This window comes from Lepus europaeus, chromosome 19 (genome assembly GCF_033115175.1).
Source record: "Lepus europaeus isolate LE1 chromosome 19, mLepTim1.pri, whole genome shotgun sequence".
NCBI classification, from domain to species: domain Eukaryota; kingdom Metazoa; phylum Chordata; class Mammalia; order Lagomorpha; family Leporidae; genus Lepus; species Lepus europaeus.
The window spans coordinates 55,666,030-55,688,284 of NC_084845.1; the positions used below are offsets into that span (position 1 = coordinate 55,666,030).

The following is a 22,255-nucleotide window of genomic DNA, read 5'->3' on the forward strand; positions in this document are numbered from 1 at the left end:
GCGACGCGGGAAGCTGGCCGCTAGGCCGCGGACCGGGGAACCGGTCCTGAAGTGACACCTGTCAACGCCGTCTCCGTTAGGCGCCGTCCTGCCCACATCACGCTATCTGCTGGGCGGGATTGGAAGGGTCGACGGCTCTGATTGGCTCGTTGGACCATCGGGAGCCGAGTGGGCGGACTTTAGGACTGAACCGCTAGTGTCATTGGCGAGAGGAAAAGTCACTAGGACGGAAGCGGGAGCGTGATTGGCTGTTGCTAGGCCTTCGGGGCCCTGGTTACGGAAGCCGAGGAGAGCTGCGCGCGGGCTCTTCCTCGAGGAAGTTAGCTGTGGAAACCCGGGTAGTGGAGGAGAAGAGGCGTCTGCGGCCCAATGGCGACTGCGGAAGCGAGCGGCAGCGACGGGAAAGGGCAAGGGGGCGAGACCTCCGTCACCTATTACCGGCTGGAGGAGGTGGCCAAGCGCAACTCCCCGAAGGACCTGTGGCTGGTGATCCACGGGCGGGTCTACGATATCACCCGCTTCCTCAACGAGGTGGGAGGCCCCTGGGCGCCGGGCGGGTCGGGGGGCGAGACGCCCGGGGGGCTGCGGAGGGCCGGGAGGGCTGCTGACGCCCGGAAAGGCGCCGTGAGCCGCAGGGAAGCTGGGCGGGTTGGGGGCGGGGAGCGCGGCCGCGCGCGGTTCCTGTCAGCCCCCAGTGCTGGTGCCTTCTGTGCTGTCGCGTGTGGAGCACTTTCGGTGTGCCGTGTGCTGGTGTGGACGAGCGTAAGCCGGCGCTGTCTCCATTGTACAGAAAGGGGAGACTGAGGACTCTCAAGGTCACACACTTCACGGCCTGCGTCCGGTTGGAACTGGTTCTGAAGCGCTCCAGGCCTGCACCTTGCCAGGCTGCCCTGTGAAGGAATTCCGTTTTTTTTTTTTTTTCTTCTTCATTTTCTTGAGGAAAAGTTGGGGTTCTTTTTTTTTTTTTTTTTTTCCCTTGATTATGCTTCTGCTGTTTCCGATGCGAGGCCGGAAGTTCACGAGTTGACCTGAGTTCAAGAGCCACTGTCACTCAGATCGTCCAGCCATTGTATTTCATTGCACAAGTTCCCTTAGAAGCCACGGCGCAACTGAGTGATGATTCCTTTCTTAATTTAAGGAAATAGGATGGATGTTTTTATTTATTTAAACCGAGTTCGTGAAGGCTTCATGCACATACAATAGATTGTGCCCTGTTGAAATGTACAGTTGGATGAGTTTTGATAAACGTATTCAGTCATGTCTTCACAGCCTCAGTCAAGAAGTCCAGCGTTTCCATGGCCTTGGAACGTTCCCTTGTTTCTCCCCTGCCACACTAAGACTAGCTGGAGGCTTTGTGTGTGTGTGTGTGTGTGTATAGCCTTTTATTTTGAGTAATGGATTAGCAACTTTGTAGTTAATTCATGGTAAACTTGCATAATATAGTCTGACTGTAATCTGATTCTATTCTTTCTTTGAAAAAGTATTTTTCTGTTTTTTAAAAAATATTATTTATTTGAAAGAGTGGCACAGAGAGGGAGAGACGCACAGAGAGAGGAATCTTCCATCCGTTGGTTCACTCCCCAGATGGCTGCAAAGACCAGACCTGGGCTGATCTGAAGTCAAGAGCCAGGAGCTTCTTCTGGATCTCCTAATTGGGTGCCGGGTCCAAGGACTTGGGTCATTTTCTGCTGCTATCCCAGGCACATTAGCGGGGAGCTGACTTGGAAGTAGAGCAGCTAGGACCCAAACTGGTGCCCATATGGGATGCTGGCATTTTAGGTGGTGCCTTATCCACTAAAGCAAAGTACCAGCCCCAGTATTTTTTCTGTTAATTTGGGAGCTAGAAGAGAAATCTCTATGTGATGATTCATAATTCTAGAAAAACTTAAAACTCCAGGTAAAAATGAACAGTGTTTTTAGGGGATAGGAAGTTAAACTCAGAATTTATTAACAGTGCATTTGTATAGTGTATAACATTTTGTGCTTTTGAAAATGCTTTCCCATTATTTTATCCTCAAAGCAAGTTGTTAAGATTGACTTTGGGGGGCTGGCGCTGTGGCGCAGCGGGTTAAAGCCCTGGCCTGAAGCGCTGGCATCCCATATGGGCGCCGATTTTAGTCCTGGCTGCTCCACTTCCAATCCAGCTCTCTCCTATGGCCTGGGAAAGCAGTAGAAGATGGCCCAAGTCCTTGGGCCCCTGCACCCATGTGGGAGACCTGGAAGGAGCTCCTGGCTCCTGGCTGTTGCAGCCATTTGGGGAGTGAACCAGCAGATGGAAGACCTCTTTCTCTGTCTCAACCTCTCTCTGTAACTCTTTCAAATAAATAAAATAAATCTTAAAAAAAAAAAAAGATTGACTTTGGGTGGTAGTGATGGTTATTTTAACAGAGGTACAGGAAAGAGGTTCAGAGAGGTTCTCATGTTGGCAAGGTCTGCTTTAGATCCTCGGTTTCTCTTGTCTGCATAGGATTATTTCAGAATTCTAGTCCTGGGGCCAGGGCAGTGGTGCACCGGGATAAACCACCGCCTGCAAAGCTGCCATCCCATACAGGCACCAGTTTAAGTCCGGCTGCTTGACTTCCAATCCATCCCCCTGCTAACAGACCCAGAAAAGCAGCAGGAGATGACCCAAGTGCTTGGGCCCCTGCCATCCACTTGGGAGACCCAGAAAGAACTCCTGGCTCCTGGCTTCGACCCTGCCTAGCCCCAGCCTTGGTGGCCATTGGGGGCGTGAACCAGCAGATGGAAGATCTTTGTCTCTGTCTATCTCTTTAACACTACCCGTCAAAGAAAATATGTAAGTCTTTAAAAAAAAAAAAAAAAGGCCGGCGCCGCGGCTCACTAGGCTAATCCTCCGCCTTGCGGCGCCGGCACACCGGGTTCTAGTCCCGGTCGGGGCACCGATCCTGTCCCGGTTGCCCCTCTTCCAGGCCAGCTCTCTGCTGTGGCTAGGGAGTGCAGTGGAGGATGGCCCAAGTCCTTGGGTCCTGCACCCCATGGGAGACCAGGAGAAGCACCTGGCTCCTGCCATCGGAACAGCGCGGTGCGCCGGCCGCAGCGCGCTACCGCGGCGGCCATTGGAGGGTGAACCAACGGCAAAAGGAAGACCTTTCTCTCTGTCTCTCTCTACTGTCCACTCTGCCTGTCAAAAAAAAAAAAAAAAAAAAAATCAAAAAAACAGGGGCTGCTGCTGTGGGGCAGCAGGATAACGCCCTGGCCTGCGGCGCTGGCATCCCATATGGGCTCTAGTTCTAGTCCCAGCTGCTCCACTTCCTATCCAGCTCTCTGCTGTGGCCTGGGAAAGCAGTGGAAGATGGCCCAAGTCCTTGGGCCCCTACACCCGCTAGGGAGACTCCAAAGAAGCTCCTGGCTCCTGGCTTCGGATTGGTGCAGCTCCAGCCTTTGTGGCCATCTGGGGAGTGAACCACTGGGTGGAAGACCTCTCTCTCTCTCTCTCTCTCTCTCTCTGCCTCTCCTCTCTGTGTAACTCTGACTTTCAAAAAATTAAATCTTTAAAAAAAAAAACAAAACACAAAATTCTAGCTGTGTCCCCTGATGTTTGCCTCATAACAATCATGTTTTAGCCTAGTGAGCCATGGTGCCGGCCAACAATCATGTTTTATGTTAGAGCATAGTTCATAGTGGAAAGGCAGTCACATTTTTCATTTGTGGCTTCATTTCCTCCAAAATTCTTTTTATTTATTTGAAAGAGTTACAGAGAAAGGAGGGGGACAGAGAAATCTTACTTCTATTGGTTCACTCCCCAAATGGCTGCAAATGGCCGGAGCTGGGCCAATCCTAAGCCAGGAAGCAGGAGCTTTTTCCGGGTCTCCCATGTGGGTGCAGGGGCCCAATTACTTGGGTCAGCTTCTGCTGCTTTCCCAGGTGCATTAGCTGGATTGGAAGAGGAGCAGCTGAGACTCAAGCTAGTGCTGCAGGCAGTGGCTTTTTCTGTTACACCACAGTGCCAGCTCCCCCCCACTTTTTTTTTTAAGATTTATTTATTTATTTGAAAGTCAGAGTTATATATGTAGAGGCAGACAGAGAGCGAGAATCTTCATCCACTCCACAGATAGCTGCAATGGCCCGGGCTAGGTCAGGCTGAAGCCAGGAGCCAGGAGCCTCATCTGGGTCTCCCACTGGGTGCAGGGGCCCAAGGACTTGGGCTCTCTGCTGCTACTTTGCCAGGCCGTTAGCAGGGAGCTGGATCAGAAGTAGAGCTGCCAGGACACGAACTGATTCCCGTATGAGATGCTGGTGTCGCAGGTGGTGGCTTTACCCACTATGCCACAATGCCAGCCCCCAAATTTCTTCCTGATTGATTCAGAGTAGATAGTGAATTTGGAAGGAGTACTCAGTCCATATGGAGAGCATTAATCCAGTCTCAGGTGGTGATTACTAATCTGTTTCCCACATGCTAGTATAGCCAGAGGCATCTGGTATGCCAAGGTTTCCCTTGGAGCTTGAGCTGCAGTTCTTCACCTGCATTCTTGTGTAATCTGTTCTGTAGTCTCTGTCACCATTTTTTTCATCCCAACCTTATTCATTCATTAATTTAATCAAATGTTTATTCAGCCTTTATTTCATGCCAGGTACTGTTCTAGGATCTCCAGGTATAGTTGTGAATAAACATTAGTGCTCTTATGGCGATTACCATCTACGCCAGGCAGCCAAAAATCAGAGTAGATATACTATGTTAGATAGCAGAAGTGCTAAAAAAGAAAAATCCAGGAAAGAGGACTGTGGAAAGTATGTAGTAAGGATGAAGGATTAAAATTTTAGTGTGATCGCCAGAGATGGCTTTAGGAAGCTATCTAGGGAGTTAATGATGTGGATAGCTGTGGGAAAAACATTCCTGCCAAAGGAGCAAGTTCAAAGGTCTTAAGGTAGGCCGGCGCCCGCTGCGGCTCACTTGGCTAATCCTCCGCCTGCGGCAGCGGCACCCTGGGTTCTAGCCCTGGTTGGGGTGCCAGATTCTGTCCTGGTTGCTCCTCTTCCAGTCCAGCTCTCTGCTGTGGCCCAGGAAGGCAGTGGGGGATGGCCCAAGTGCTTGGGCCCTGCGCCTGCATGGGAGACAGGAGGAAGCACCTGGCTTCTGGCTTTGGATCGGTGCAGTGTGCTGGCTGTAGCGTCCATTTGGGGTGAACCAATGGAAGGAAGACCTTTCTCTCTGTCTCTCTCTCTCTCACTGTCTAAATCTGCCTGTCAAAAAAAAAAAAAAAAAAAAAAAAAAAAAAGGCCTTAAGGTAGAAGTGTGTGCAGCATGTTTGAGGAAAAGTCAGGGAGGCCCTGTCAGGGAGGCCCTGGTGGTTGGATTGTGTGTAGCTCTGCAGGTTTTAGGAAGGACTTTGGCTTTTGTTCTGAGATTGGAAATGTTGGAGCAGAAAAATGACTTGATGTGATGTATTGGTTTTCTAGGGTCGTTCTGACTGTACTGTTGAAAAGAGACTGAAGGAGGGCAAAGGTAGCATTGATGAGCCCAGGTAGGAAGCTGTTAGAGTAATTAAGGCAAGCGATGCTTTGCACCAGAATGGTGGCAAACCGGGGTAGTAAAAAGTGTCATTAATATTTTTTGAAAGGCAGAGAGGGAGAGATCGATCTCCCATTCTGCTCCCTAAATGCCTGCAACTGTTGGGGCTGGACTAGGTTGAAGCTGGGAGTAGGGAACTCAATTCAGGTCTCCCATGTGGGTGGCAGGGACCCGGGCTACCTCCCCGGATGTACCTCAGCAGGAAGCTAGAATCAGAAACTGTGCCATGACACCCTGGATCATACTTTATTTAAGCAACCTCCTACTGATAAATATTTGGGTTTATCATTTTTTCTCTTTTTTTCCCCAGAAATCTTTTATTTAAGATATGTAAACTTCATGCTATTCATAAATATAAATTTAGGAACATAGTGATTGTTCCCATTCAACCCTTCCTCCCACCTGTACTCCTACCCTTCTTCTTCCTCCCTCTCCTATTCCCATTCTTATTTTTACTGTCATTTTCTATCTACTTTTCCCCTGCCAAATCAGCTTTATTGAGATCTAATGTGCAGACAGTAAATATACAGATTTTCAATGTCAAGTCCAGTGAATTTTATTAATTTAAAAATTTTTAGCTGACACATAAAAAATTGTACACATTTATGGGGGACATGTGATGTTTTGATACATGTAGATTGTATAATGTCCAATCAGGGTAAACTTGTCTCAAACATGACATTTCTTTTTTTTTTTTTTTGACAGAGTTAGTGAGAGAGAGAGAGACAGAGAGAAAGGTCTTCCTTCCATTGGTTCATCCCCCAAATGGCTTCTGTGGCCTGCACATTGCACCGATCCAAAGCCAGGAGCCAGGTGCCTCCTCCTGGTCTCCCATGCGGGTGCAGGGCCCAAGCACTTGGGCCATCTTCCACTGCCCTCCCAAGCCACAGCAGAGCTGGACAGGAAGAGGAGCAACTGGGACTAGAACCCCGGGTGCCGGCACCACAGGTGGAGGATTAGCCTAATGAGCCACAGCGCCAGCCAAACATAACATTTCTTTATGCTAAAAATGTTCAAAGTCCTTTTTTCTGTTTTTTTAAATTTTTTTATTTAAGATTTATTTATTTATGTGAAAGAGTTACAAAGAGAGGGAGGGAGAGGAGGGGAAGAAAGACAGAGCATGAGAGAGCAAGATATCTTCCATGTGCTGGTTCACTCCCCAAATGACCACAATGGCCAGGGCTGGGCCAGGCCAAAGCCAGGAACCTGGAACTCCATCTGGGTCTCCCATGTAGGTGGCAGGGGCCTAAGCCTTTTAACCATCTTTCCCTGCTTTCCCAGGTGCATTAGTAGGGAGCAGGTTCAGAAGTGGAGCAACTGGGATGCAAACCTGCATCGTACAGGATGCCAGTGTTGCAGTGGGCAGCTTCACCCACTGCCACAAGGCCAGTCCCTAGTTGTGTGTGTTTTTTTTTAATAGAGAAATTTACAGTGTGTTATTAACTACAGTCACCCTGTTGTACACTAGAACACTGGAACTTACTCCTAACTCTACTTGGTATCTGTTGATCAGTCTTTTTCCATCCCTTGCTGTGCTCCACCCCCACTGATTTGATTTTTTTTTTTTTTTTTTTTTAGCATTTAACTAAAAAGGAACTAGATTGGAAGTGGAGCAGGCAGAACACCAACTTACACCCAGGGAATTTGGCATTTCAGGTGGCAGCTTAACCCATTGTCCAACAAATCTATCTCCCCTCATTGGATTCCTCAACTTTAGAAAAGTGTATATTGTTCTGTCAAGTTTCTTATGATTAATGTATCTGTGAGATTCGTTTATATTTTATAAGTATTTATTCCTTTATATTTCATCATATGAATATACCAACATTTATGTATGTATTCCCTTGTTGCTTGGCATTTGGATTCTTTCTGGTTTTTGGCTGTTGTGAACAAAGCTGCTGTGAACTATTTGTATGGACAAATGTTTTCATTCCTTTTGCTTAAATACATAGTAGTAAGATTGCTGGGTCATCTGTTAAATTTTGTAAGCAACTGCCAGACCTTTTCTCAGACTGTTGACGTCATTTTATACCTCCACTAGTCATCCATGAGTTTCCAATTTTTCTGCATCTTCACAGACACAGTGTATTTGTTAGTCATTTTACACACAGCCATTCTGATGGGTGTGTCCTGGTATGTAATTTGTGGTTTTAACTTGCATTTTCCTGATGACTAATGATGTTCAGTATCTTTTCCTGGGCTTATTGACCTTTTGTCTTTTGTTCAATCTTGCCCATCTTTTTATTGGATTGTATATTTGCTGATTATTGCCCTGTTATTTTTTCATGTCTGGGTGTTCTGGTTTTGCAGTCCAAGTATCTGGTTCAGTTTCTCTCTCTCTCTCTCAGTAGTTGGGTTTTTAACCTAAATAAGCACTGTCAAGGTTCCTTTCCACCTATAAAGTGGAGACAATGGCACACACTTCCCAGGGTGCTTGGTGTTGTGACAGTTTAAATAATGTGTGTCAACACTTAATGGTACCTGCACAAAGAGCTCAATAAATATTAGCGGTTATTTCTGTTACTAATACAAGATTATATAGTTTGCTGCAGCATCTTTTGAGTGGCAAGTGCTTGAAGGACTGAGAGTTCAGGCTCCACTTAGTGCAACCCTAGGTTCCCTGAAAACTTCAGCGTTTGACTAACGTTTTCCCAGGCTAGTCAAAAAGAAAGTGCAATTTGATTGCTACCCATCAGGTGGAATTATGATATCTACAGAATGAATACCATCTTTCCTTGAGTGGTCCCAAGTGATTAGTCCAACAGAAGATTAGAATTCAGCTGAGGCAAGGTTTAATCTCTAGGCACTGCCTGGGTGAGGGTGAATCTACTTTCATCTGCTTAGTCATTTTATGTGTGGCTGTATACATGCTCACGTGTACACACACCTGAGAGCAGACTGAGCACTCCCTGGATCCCACAAGTTCCTGGTACCATGCTGTATTCTGAAGCAGCCATGGAGAAGCCATCTGTGGTCTCTGTTCCTTTGGAGTTTATTGTGGAAGAAAGATTAAAAAAATAATTCCAACTGTGAATAAATAAATACCGTGAGGGCTGGTATTGTGGGACAGCAGGGTAAGCTGCTGCTTTGAGACATCAGCTTCTCATAGTAGAGTGCTGGTTCAAGTCCCAGTTGCTCCACTTCTGATCTAGCTCTCTGCTCATGTACCCAGGAAAGCAGCAAAAGATGGCCCGAGTATTTGGGTCCCTGCCACCCATGTGGGAGAACTTGATGGAGTTCCAGGCTTCTGACTTCTGGCCCTTGTGGTCATTTGGGGGAATGAACCAGCAGATGGAAAGTCTTTCTGCCTTTCAAATAAATAAATCTTTAAAAAAAAATTGCCATGAATTCATCTAAAGAGTTTTGAGAATCTCTAACAGTGGGATAAGGGTATCAAGTTAGGTTTGGATCTTGCAGACCTGACCTGCAGACCCTGCACAGGGATGACTCTGGTAGCCAGTGAATTTGCCTCTCCTCTGTGACCTGCAGGTCTTATCAGGCTCATTCTCATTATAAAGTAGATACCTGGGGACCTGCACAGCTTCCTTCTGTTTACCAACTTTCTCTGCCCTGTCGAGCTTTTTTAGAAGCTAGCTTTTATCCTGTCCAGAATTTTAACCTCCATGTTTTATTTTGATGAGGTAATATGTTTGGCTAGAGGTTCCTCTTTTTAGTCACTCAACCTAATTTTGCAGTTTCCTCAATGTTAATGTTTCTAGATTTCATTTTCCAAGTCAGGTGATCTCTGTTGTTAATATTTTTATTACATCGGTATGGAATTTCCACCCATAAAGGATGTGTATTTTTTCCTCTACACTTTTATTATATAACTGTTTGTCATTCTTCACATTCTCCTCTTTCCTAGTCCTCAGTCCACTGTTCTTTCCATAGAATGAGTGATCAGGAAGTATTCTTTTCCGTTAGTACTTTGTCCTCTTCCTTTTCTTTGGTAACGCATACATTTTCTGTCCTTTCCCAGTAGCACTTAGTGAAGCAAATGAACTTAAGGAAAACTTAAAAGGCTTCCCCTTCTCCCCACCACATGTTCTTTGGATAGTTGAACCAACTAAAATTCTTCCCAAGAGGACATTACAAAATTTCCTTTATAGCTGTGAAGTGTTTGTCTGGATTGTCACTGCTTGACTGAAATAGAAGTGAATAATCCCAGTCATTGTTTCATCTCCTTTGAGTTTATAATCTTGGTTGTGATGTAGTTTATTTGAACTTTTATTCGTAATATTGTGTAACTGCTTATATAATGTAAGAGGAGACACCGCCCATTAGTGTTAAAACACAAAGGTTATCTGAGTAAAGGAATCTCTTTTAATAAAAGTCGGGGAGAATTTTGTTTGTCTAATAGATTTGAGTAGTGTGGACAACTGATCTAATTACTCAGGAAACTTCCACACTCTTCTGTCTTACTTGTGTTTTTTTCCCATGATTCAAACAAAAGGAGATGTGGGGCTTATATTAAATATAAGTATGTAAATGTAGATTTTCTTTTTTTTTATTATGGGTTTATACACACATAAAAACCAAAATTTGCCGTTTTAATCCTTTTTAACTATACATTTCAGTGGCTTTAATTATGTTCACGGTTTTGTGCAGCTGTCACCACAATCTGTTTCCAAAGCTTTTTATCGATCCAAAGAAACTGTAACCATTAGACAGTAACTCCACATTCTTCTCCCCAAATTCCTGGTAACTCCTAATCTACTTTCTGTCTTGGCTTGGGCCATCTTCTGCTGCTTTCCCAGGTTCATTAGCAGGGAGCTGGATCGGAAGTGGAACATCTAGGATCTGAACTGGCACCCATGGGAAGCTGGCACTGCAGGCAGAGGCTTAACCTTCTATGCCACAGTGCCAGCCCCTGTCTGAATTCTTTCAGTTAGTATATGTGTTTTTTTTAAATTGTGACAAAATATACATAGCTTAATGTTTACAGTTTTAACCATTTGTAAGCATACAGTTCAGTGGCATTAAGTACATTCATGTTGTTAGGCAACTATCACTGCCATCTATCTCCAGAACATTTTCATTATCCCATACTAAAGCTCTGTCCCCATTAAATAATCCTCCTGTTTCTGTGAATTTGACTACTCTAGATACCTCATATAAACAGAATTGTACAGTACTTGTTCTTTCATAGCTGGTTTATTTCACTTAGCATAATGTCTTTGATGTTTGTTGTAGCGTATCCGAATTGTGTTAAATTTTGAAGCTCAGTAAGACCTCACTGAATGTGTATAGCACCCTTGGTTATCTGTAGTGTTCATCGGTTGATGGACACCGGCTGTCTTACCTGTTGTGAACAGTGCTGAGAGAACATAGGCATACATTATTTGTTTGAGTGCCTGTTTTCAGTTTGTTTGGATATATCTGAAGGGGAGTTTCTATGTTTGCCTTTTTTTTTTTTTTTTTTTTTGAGTAACCTCCAAACTGTTTTCCATAGCAACTCTACCATTTTACAATCTCTGCTGTACAACAGGATTCCAATTTCTCCATATTGACTCTGCTATTTATAATTTTCACTTTTTAAAAAAGGATTTATTTTTGTTTATTTTTTAAAGATTTATCTATTTGAAAGGCAGAGTTACAGAGAGGCAGAGAGATAGAGAGGTCTTCCATCCACTGGTTCACTCCCCAGTTGTCCGCAACAGCCAGAGCTTAGCTGATAAAAGCCAGGAGCTTAGGAGCTTCTTCTGGGTCTCCCATGTGGGTTCAGGGGCCCAAGGACTTGGGCTATCTTCCACTGCTTTCCCAGGCCATAGCAGAGAGCTGGATTGGAAGTGGAACAACCAGGACTTGAACTGGTGCCCTTATGGGATGCGGGCACTGCAGGCAGCAGCTTTACCTACAGCGTCGGCCCCAGGGATTTATTTTATTTGTTTGAAAGGCAGAGTTAGAGAGAAAGGGAGAGACAGAAAGAGAAAAAGAAGGCTTCCATCTGCTGATTCACTTCCCAGATGTCCACAATGGCTGAGGGTTGGACCAGGCTGAAGCCAGGAGACCCATGGGACTCCCACATGGGTGCAGGGGCCTAGGACTTGGGCCGTTCTCTGCTGCTTTCCCAGATAAAATTAGCAGGGAGCTAGATAGGAAGTGGAGTAACTAGGACTCGATCCAGTGCCCATATGGGATGTTAGAAAAGTTATTTATTTATTTATTTGAGAGGCAGAGAGAGATAGAGCTCTTTTCTGCTGATTTACTCCTCAGATGTCGCAATGGCCCCTGGCTGGGGCTGAGATACCCTAGGGCTTCCAAGTGAGTGGCAATGACCCAGTTACTTGAGCCATCACCAGGGTCTGCGTTAGCAGGAAGCTGGATTCAGGAGCCAGAGCCAGGAATCAAACCCAGGCATTCCAATGTGGGACATGGTCATTTTGACGTACGACTTAACTGCTAGACTAAATGCTTCTTCCTTGTTTTTCATTTTCTTTTGGTAGCTTGTCCTAGCAGGTATAAAATGATATCACATTGTGGTTTGATTTTTATTTCCCTAATGACTGCTAATATGGAACGTCTTTTCATATGCTTGTCATCTGTACCTCATTTAGAGAAATGTCTGTCTAATTTCTTTGCCCGTTTTAACATTGGATTGTTTGGGGGTTCCTAAGTTGGAGTTCTTTATTACAGATATTAGTGTTTTATTAGTTACATGATTTGCAAATACTTTCTACCATCCTGTGGGTTCTTTTTGTACTTTCTCACTGTTCAAAAGTTTTTAATTTTGATGGAGTCTGATTTTTCTATTTTGTTGCTCTTGTTTTTGGTGTCATTGCCAAATCCAAGGTCATAATGATTTACTTCTGTGTTTTCTTTTTTTAAAAAAAATATGTATCTATTTATTTATTTGAAAGTCAGAGTTACAGAGAGAGAGGGAGAGACAGAGAAAAATCTTCCATTTGCTGGTCCCTGCTTTGAAAGCTATTGTTTTTCACAGTATGGAATGATAGACTTTTTTTTTTTCTTCTTTTTTTGACAGGCAGAGTTAGACAGAGAGAGAGAGAGAGAGAAAGAGAGAGAGAAAGGTCTTCCTTCCATTGGTTCACCCCCTAAATGGCTGTTATGGCTGGCACACTGCGCTGATCCAAAGCCAGGAGCCTCCTCCTGGTCTCCCATGCAGGTGCAGGGCACAAGCACTTGGGCCACCCTCCACTGCACTCCTGGGCCACAGCAGAGAGCTGGCCTGGAAGAGGAGCAAGCGGGGCAGAATCTGGTATCCCAACCAGGTCTAGAACCCGGGGTGCCGGCGCCACAGGTGGAGGATTAGCCTAGTGAGCTGCGGGCGCCGGCCGGAATGATAGACCTTTTAAAGAGTGTTTCTCAGCTCCAGCCATGCCTCAGAATCACTTGCATTTTTAAAAATGAATCACCTTTGGGGCCGGCGCTTTGGAGCAGCAGGTTAAAGCCCTTGCCTGAAGCACTGGCATCCCATATGGGTGCGGGTTTGAGTTCCGGCTGCTCCTCTTTCAATCCAGCTCTCTGCTATGGCCTGGGAAAGCAATAGAAGATGGCCCAAGTCATTGGGCCCTGTACCCACGTGGGAGACCCGGAAGAAGCTCCTGGCTCCTGACTTCGGATCGGCTCAGCTCTGGCCGTTGTGGCCATCTAGGGGGAGTGAACCAGTGGTTGGAAGACGTCTCTCTCTGTCTCTACCTCTCTCTGTAACTCTGTCTTTCAAATAAATAAAATAAACATTCATTTAAAAAAATCACCTTCAGGATACAGTATGTGTGTGTAATTACCTGCAAGATTTGGTATGGACATGTATCTGAAAAAATAAACTGCAGAGATTACAATTCTCTAAATAAATCGATAGTATATTTATGGACTAGAAAACCTCACTTAGGGTTTTTGCCACCCTCGTGGGAAACCTGGATTGAGTTCCTTTCCTTGCTTTGACCTGGGCTAGCCCGTCATTACAGGCATCGGGAAATGAAACAGTGAATAGGTGTTCTCTCTGTCTCCCTATCTCTAAAATAAATATGTAAACTTTTTTTTTTTTTTTAAAAGAAGTGGAGCTGGCATGGTGGTATAGCTGGTAAAGCCACCACCCGCAGTGCCAGCATCCTGTATAGGCACTGATTTAAGTCCCGCTGCTCTACTTCCAGTCCAGCTCCCTGCTCATGCACCTGGGAAAGCAGTGGAGTATGGCTCAAATGTTTGGGCCCCTGCACCCATGTGGGACACCCAGAGGAGGCTCCTGGCTCCTGGCTTTGGATCGACACAGCTCCAGCCATTGCGGCCAGCTGGGAAGTAAACCAGTGGATGGAAGACCTCTCTCTCTCTCTGCCTCTCCTATTCTCTCTGTGTAACTTTGACTTTCAGGTAAATAAATAAATCTTTTTTTTTAAAAAAAAGTACAAAGGAACTAGAGTAGCTTAAACAACTTTGAAAAAGGAAAATTTGGGCCTGGTGTTGTAGGTAAAGCCTCTGCCTGCAGCGCTGGCATCCTGTGTGGGCACTGATTTAAGTCCCGCTGCTCTACTTCCAGTCCAGCTCCCTGCTCATGCACCTGGGAAAGCAGTGGAGTATGGCTCAAGTGTTTGGGCCCCTGCACCCATGTTCAAGACCCACAGGAGGCTCCTGGCTCTTGGCTTTGGACTGATCCAGCCCTGGCCACTGCAACCATTTGGGGAATGAACCAATGGATAGATGGAAGCCCCCCCACCCCCCACCTCTCCTTCTCTGTAGCTCAGCCTTTCAAATAAATAAACCTTAAAAAAAAAAAAAAGGAAAAGGTGAAGGATTTTTTATACTTACTGTTATCAGTACAATGTAGTATTGGTATACTGTTGGACGTAGCAGTTGAATAGAATATAGAGTCCAGAAATAGACCACACATGGCCACCAACTGCTGTTTGACAGTGGTGTCAATCTCTGTTATAGTTATTAAAGCACAGGACTCAGCAGATGAGTCAGCTAAGTTAAGTAACCAGAGGGAAGGGCAGCCTTCTCAACAAGTGGCACTGGAATCGCTGGAAAATAACTTTTTTCTCTGCCTCATCATAAACAAAAAAATATTTCAGAATTGATCGCAAGCGTAATTGTAAATGTATATGAAATAATAAAATGTACAGTTATAAAACTTAGAGGAAAAAGGAGAAAATTTTTGTAACCTTGGGGCAGAAAGATTTCTAGAGAACACAAAAGCAGTAACTATAAAAGAAAAAAAAGGATAAATTTGGTTCATCACATTATTGAGAACTTAATGCTGTTCAGAAATTTTGATAAGAAAATGAAAAGGCAAGCCACAGAGCAAATATCCATAATATAAATATCTGACAGGTATTCACAAAAGAAAATTAATTACCCCAGGATATTATGACTCAATAGGTATGGGATGGGGCCTGTCCACCTACTTAAATCATCAAAAGAACTTCTTTTCTTTGTTTCTTTGTTTTTTAATGTTATATCAGATTTCAGAACATTTGTCAAAGGATTAAAAAGTGATTTGGCTATAATTTCTAAAAATTACATAAAAACAATAACAGAAAATGTCATTTACATGTTTTTCTTAGCGTGAAAGTGCCTTGAATTCTGGATGTGGGCTTGGGTAGGGGTTGCTGCCCACTGTCAGCAGGAGGAAAATCTCTCGCAGATAATTGTTAAAGCATAGGAATCAACAAATAGATCAGTGGAACTAAGAGTTTTAAAAAATGTTCCTGGGGCCGGTGCCATGGCTCACTTGGTTAATCTTCCACCTGCAGCGCTGGCATCCCATATTGATGCTGGGTTCTAGTCCCAGCTGCTCCTCTTCCAGTCCAGCTCTCTGCTGTGGCCTGGGAAGGCAGTGGAGGATGGCCCAAGTACTTGGGCCCCTGCACCTGCATGGGAGACCAGGAGGAAGCAGCACGCTGGGCGTAGCAGCCATTAGGGGAGTGAACTAACGGAAGGAAGACCTTTCTCTCTCTCTCTCTCTCTCTCTCTCTCTTATTGTCTAACTCTGCCTGTCCCCCAAAAAAAAAAATATATATATATATATATATATATATATAAAATAAAAATAAAGTTCCTGTTTTGGTAAGGGTGGCATGTATAATCAGGGAATTTAAAATGTAATATTCAATAAATTGTACAGATGTGTATCTTTTCTCCCTACTTTTATAAGTTCTAGATCTAGGTAGGCTTTTCCTTTTCTTAATTTCCCAAATCTTCAAAATTTCAAGTAGGAAAGGATTCCTCAACATACTTACCGTATATCTTCTCTACAGTTCTGCTAAGAATCTAGTTGTCATACATGAGGTAGTAGTGACCCTGTATTTAAATGTTTAACTTTGAGAAACAATATATTCTGTTCTTAAAATACTGACCTCAAAATGCTACAGTAGCATTATTTGCGTATATTTATATATGTTGGGATTGAAGTTTGAGCTTTTGACTTTAACTGTAATCATTGACCTTCTTGGGAATAAAGTGAATAAAATACTTTTGCTTTGGCGATCACATGACAAGTGTGTTAATTTAGAGCTTTAAATGATAGAAGCCACCTGTAGGGCAAATATTGAGTAATATGATCCCGGGGAAAGTCTCAAGGCTTTCATTTGGCTTGCTGATGAAGGGAATATGTATTACACAACCTCTTGCTCCCAGTGGAAATTAAAATTAAATTTAAATTAAAATTATTAAAAATAATTTTAATGATATGGGCCAATAATGGGAAGGTTTTGCCCTCTTTAGAAGTTGACACCTGTTTTTCTTTGTTAATTCTATTGTAAACAGATTTCTCAATGGAAAAAAATTTTTTGTAAGCTCAATAATGCGCCATTACTCTTTTTAAAAATATTTAATTATTTATTTGAAAGAGTATGGAGAGAAAGAGAGAGAGAGATCTCTTCAATCCACTGATTTCACTCCCCAAATGGCTGCAATGGCTGGAGCTGGGCCAGTCTCAAACCAGGAGCCTGGAACTCATTCTGGATCTCCCACATGGGTTGCAGAGACACAAACACCTGGGCTGTCTTCTGCTGCTTTCCCAGGCACATTAGCAGGGACCTGGATCAGAAGTAGAGCATCTGGGACCTGAACCAGTGCTCATATGGGATGCTGATATTGCAGGAGGCGGCCTATCCCACTGTGCCATAATGCTGGCCTCTCCATTGCTCTTTTTTTTTTTTTTAAAGATTTATTTATTTATTTGAAAGTCTGAGTTATAGAGAGGCAGAGAGAGAGAGAGAGAGAGAGAGAGAGAGAGAGAGAGAGAGAGGTCTTTGATCCACTAGTTCACTCCCCAGATGACCGCAGTGGCCAGAGCTGTGCTGATCTGAAGCCAGGAACTAGGAGCCAGGAGCTTCTGGGTCTCCCATGCTGGTACAAGGGCCCAAGGACTTGGGCCATCTTTTACTGCTTTCCCAGGCCATAGCAGAGAGCTAGATTGGAAATGGAACAGCTGAGACTCGAACTGGCACACCCATATGGGATGCCAGCACTGCAGGCAGTGGCTTTACCCATCACACCATGTCACCAGCCCCCCTTCTTCCATTATTCTTAATCATTATGTAATTAAGATTTTTTTCTTTGAGTTGAATTTTCAGATAACTGAAGCTTAGGTTCTTAAAGAGCAATTCTTAACTATTGATGAAGTTCAATGGATCACTTTTTGAAAACAAAAATTTCTTTATTTGAAAGGCAGAGAGACTGAGAGAGACATACACACAGATATCTTCCATCTGCTGGTTCACTATTCAGATGCTTGCAACAGCCAAGGCTAAGGCAGGTAGAAGCTAACAGTCAAGAACTTTATCTGGGGGCCGGCGCTGTTGCGTTGTGGGTAAAGCCATCACCTACAGTGCCAGCATCCCATGTGGGTACCAGTTCAAGTCCTGGCTGCTCTGCTTGTGATCCAGCTCTCCACTATGGCCTGGGAAAGCAGTAGAAGATGGCCTAAGTCCTTGGCCCCCAGCACCCCATGGGAGACCCAGAAGATGCTCCTGGCTCCTAGTTCCTGGCTGCGGATTGGTTCAGCTCCAGCCATTGTGGCCATATGAGGAATGAACCAGCAGATGGAAGACTTACCTCTCTCTCTGCCTCTCTGTAACTCTGCCTTTCAAATAAATAAATAAATCTTAAAAAAAGAGAAGAGGTTATCTGGGTCTCCCACATAGATGGCAGTATCCTAGTACTTGAGCCCTTATCTGATGTCTTCCAGGTGCTCCTTATCAGGAAGCTGGAATCAGGAGCAGGACCAGACCTTGAACCCATTTACTTTAACATGGGATGGGGGCATCCTAAGTACCATCTTAACCACTATGCCAAATGTCTACCCCTGTTACTTTTTTTTTTTTTACTTAATTAATATTATTTGAAAGAGTGACAGAGAAAGAAGGGGATACACAGAGACAGAGATCTCCATCGGCTGGTTTACTACCTAAATGTCTGCAGCAAGCCCAGGCAGGGCAGTCTGAAACCAGAGGCCAGGAACTCCATCTTGGTCTCCCCCATGAATGGCAGGGGCCCAAGGGCTTGGACCATCTTCTGCTACCTTCCCAAGTGCATTAGTAAGAAGGTGGATTGGAAGCAGAGCAGCCAGCACCTGAACCTATACTCTGATATGGGATGCCAGCATCCGAAGTAGCAGCTTGCCATGCTGCTGATCTCCCATCATTTTTTTTTTTTTAAAGAAAGCTTTTATTTAATAAATATAAGTTTCATAGGTAGAACTTTTGGAATATAGCAGTTCCTTTCCCATGCCATTCTTCATTAAGATTTATTTGCAATTATTTTCATATACAAATCAATTCTATACCAAGTAAAGACTTCAACAGTGTGCATCCATGCAGACACACAAAGTATAAAGTACTGTTTGACACAGATTTTACTGTTAACTCTCATAGTACAACTTATTGAGGACAGAGGTCTTACATGTGGAGCAAGTGCACAGTGACTCCTGTTGTTGACTTGTATCTTTTAAAGTAGTTGAGATAATGTCTAGTTCATTTGTGCTGGTGTCACAAAGTATTCAAGTCTGGATAATTTGTATAAAGAGTGAAAAACTTACAGTCTCCCAGTTCTGGAAGCTGGATAGTCTGAGATTAAGGCTCTAGCAGATTTGGTTGTCTAGTTAGGGCTGCTCTCTTCTTCCAAGATGGCACCTATTCTTTACATCCCCCTAAACCTTGTGATTGTTTGACTTTTTGATTATACCCAGTCTAGTGGGTTTGAAGTAGAATTACCTTGTGGTTTTGATTTACATTTCTCTTGTGACTAATAACATGAAGCGTCTTTTAACATGTCATTTGTATATCTTCTTTTTAAAAAATGTCTATTCAAATCCCTTGCCCCTTTAAAAGATTGAGTTATTTGTTTCTGTGTTGAGCTTTATGTATTCTGGATATGTCTCTTATTAGCTGTATGAAGTACAAAAGTTTCTGATTTCAATGAAGGCCAGTTTATCTTTTTATTTTCCTCTTTTGTTGCTTGTGCTTTTGGTGTCTTGAAGAAACCATTGACTAATCCAATGTCATGATTTACTGCTATGTATTTTAAGCCAAGACTTCATTTATCAGTACTTGCAGACTGGAACTTGTTGGGCCAAACATGTTGATAGGCAAATCTCCAAGATTGAATCTTGGCCCATCAATCTTTTTTTTAAAAAAAATTTTTTTTACTTGACAGATAGAGTTAGTGAGAGAGAGAGAGAGAGACAGAGAGAAAGGTCTTCCTTCTGTTGGTTCACCCCCCAAATGGCTGCTACAGCTGGAGCTACGCCAATCTGAAGCCAGGAACCGAATGCTTCCTCCGGGTCTCCCATGCAGGTGCAGGAACCCAAACACTTGGGCCATCCTCCACTGCCCTCCCAGGCCACAGCAGAGAGCAGGACTGGAAGAGGAGCAACCGGATTAGTACCCAGCGCCTCAACCGGGACTAGAACCCAGGGTGCTGGCGCTGCAGGCGGAGGATTAGCCAAGTGAGCCACGGCGCTGGCCCTTTTTCTTTTTTTTTTTTTTTAAGGATTTATTTATGTATTTGAAAGGCAGAGTTACAGAGGGAGGGAGAAACAGAGAGAAAGGTCTTCTATCCACTGGTTCACTCCACAGATGGCTGCAATGGCTGGAGCTGAGCTGATCCAAAGCCAGCAGCCATGAGCTTCCTTTGGGTCTCTCATGTAGGTGCAGGGACCCAAGCACTTAGGCCATCCTTTACTGCTTTCCCAGGCGGTAAGCAGAGAGCTGGATTGGAAGAGGAACAGCTGGGACAAATCGGTACCCATATGGGATAACGATGCCAATAGGTGGAGGCCTAGCCTGCTACTCCACAGCACTGGCCCCTTGAACATACTCTTGTGCCTAATGGTATTTGAATCAATTTAAAGCATACAATTTCTTATGTATTATCCGAATTTATTTCTTCCTTCTCTGGTGCATTTTAAAGTTTGAAAATTGCATTGCTTTTTCTCCAAAGACCTAGTTTCTGAGCTTAGCTCCTTGTACTTCCTGGAGCACCTGGTATTATCTTAGACGCAGCAGGACTGAAATTAAGTTTATCTTCCTATAAAACCCGCTGTCTTGTGTCTGACATTGGAATTATTTAATTTGGAGTCTGGTGTTCTTTCTCAAACTTTTGTTTGTGTCAGTGGTTTTCAAATTGTTTCTTGAAAATTGCTATGCACTTTTTAATCACCTTTAGTTGACTGTATGTTTTGGGCTTCATCCAAAATGTTGTTTGAAGGAAAGTGTTATAAAACTGAAAAAAATTGAAAAACTGCCTTGTGTCCAAATAAGTAAACATATCTAGATATGTCTGTGTGTCTTTCTTTCTTTCTAACAAATACCAATCACATGATTCATATTTTAAAAAACTATACCTGAAAAATTCTCAAAGCCCGAAAAGCATATCCAACAAATTTCCTCTAAGTGAAAACATGCATGAAACCACCATCCAAGTTGAGAAAGAGAATGGTGAGGACCCTGGAAATGCTCCTTTTCCAGTTAATACTCCTCTTTCCCAAAGTAGCTTTATCCCAACTTTTAATTCCAAATGCCTCTTATGCATAATATAGCCTCCATATAGAACATTCTTTTTAATGAATGTATGTACTAATGTGTGTAGTTATTATTTTTGTAATAAAAATTTATTTGTGACACAGAGAGAACCCACCTGCTGGTTCACTCTCCAAATGCCTGAGAAATTATTTTTTTTCTTTATTTTTTAAGATTTATTTATTTATTTGAAACTGTTAAGAGAGAGAGGGAAGACAGAGAGATCTTTTATCTTCTGGCCACTTCCTTTATTTATTTGAGAGGTAGAGTTACAGACAGTGAGAGGGAGAGAGAGAGAGAAAGGTCTTCCTTCCATTGGTTCACTCCCCTAATGGCCGCTACGGCCGGCATTGCGCCGATCCGAAGCCAGGAGCCAGGTGCTTCTTCCTGGTCTCCCACATGGGTGCAGGGGCCTAAGCACCTGGGCCATCCCCCACTGCCCTCCCGGGCCACAGCAGAGAGCTGGACTGGAAGAGGAGCAACCGGAACTAGAACTGGCACCCATATGGGATGCCGGTGGCACAGGTGGAGGATTAACCAAGTGAGCCACGGTGCCGGCCCCCCATGAATAGTTTTTTCATAATATACATTTTCTATTAACATTTGGGTTATTTCCAGTTTGGGGCCATAGTGAATAAAGGTGCTGTGATCATTTGTGTGTACATAGACCTGTTACATGTTTCTCTTAAGTATATGCTTCAGGAATCTCCACTCCTCCCACACTTTTTTTTTTTTTTTTTTTTTTTAAAGGGAGAGATGAAAGGGAGGGGAGAAGAAAGGGAGAAAAAGAAAATGAGAGATCTCTCAACTGCTGGTTTATTCCTCAAGTTCCTACAACAGCCAGGGCTGAGCCAGGCTGGAGTCAGGAACTCAGTTTGGGTCTCCCATGTTGGTGGCAGATACCCACTCAGGTGCTTGTTTTTACTTTATTTTAAGATTTTATTTATTTTGCCGGCGCTGTGGCTCAATAGGCTAATCCTCCACCTTGCGGCGCCAGCACACCAGGTTCTAGTCCTGGTCAGGGCGCCGGATTCTGTCCCAGTTGTCCCTCTTCCAGGCCAGCTCTCTGCTGTGGCCCGGGAGTGCAGTGGAGGATGGCCCAAGTGCTTGGGCCCTGCACCCCATGGGAGACCAGGAGAAGCACCTGGCTCCTGCCATCGGATCAGCACAGTGCACCGGCCACGGCGGTCATTGGAGGGTGAACCAAAGGCAAAGGAAGACCTTTCTCTCTGTCTCTCTCTCTCACTGTCCACTCTGCCTGTCAAAAAAATTTTTTTTTATTTATTTTATTTGAAAGGCAGAGTTAGAGGGAGATCTTCCATCTGCTGGTTCATCCCAGAATGGCCTACAGACTCCCCAACAGACAGGGCTGGGCCAGGCTGAAACCAGTAGCCAGGAGCTTCATTTGGGTCTCCTACATGGGTGCAGCGGTCCAGAGACTTAGATCATCTTCGCCACCTTCCTAGGCACATTAGCAGGGAGCTGGACGGGAAATGGAGCAGCCGTGACGCCAACTTCACAGGTGGCTGCTTAATTCATTAGGCCACAGTGCTGGCCCCAGGTACTTGGGTATATATTAGCAGAAGCTGGAATTGGAAACAGAACTGGGACTGGAACCCAAATACTGATATAAGATGCAGAGTCCCAAACGGTGTCTTTAACCACTATACCACATGCCAACCCTTGATTTTTTTTAATTGAAATTTTATAACTGTAGATTCATGTGCATATTGCATTTGCAATT

The 22,255-nt window shown here is 44.1% G+C and overlaps 1 protein-coding gene across 2 annotated transcripts in view; it reads left to right on the forward strand.

The window, feature by feature from the left end:
- The first annotated feature begins 264 nt into the window (after positions 1-264).
- LOC133748173 (cytochrome b5 type B) overlaps positions 265-22,255 on the forward strand; it is a 47,608-nt gene continuing 25,617 nt past the window's right edge. The window contains exon 1 of one of the 2 annotated variants that reach the window (XM_062176785.1): positions 265-531. In XM_062176785.1, coding sequence (XP_062032769.1) covers positions 370-531 — 162 coding nt within the window. In that variant the 5' untranslated portion in view covers positions 265-369. The remainder of the gene's footprint in view (positions 532-22,255) is intronic. The other variant, XM_062176784.1, reaches the window with a different exon arrangement.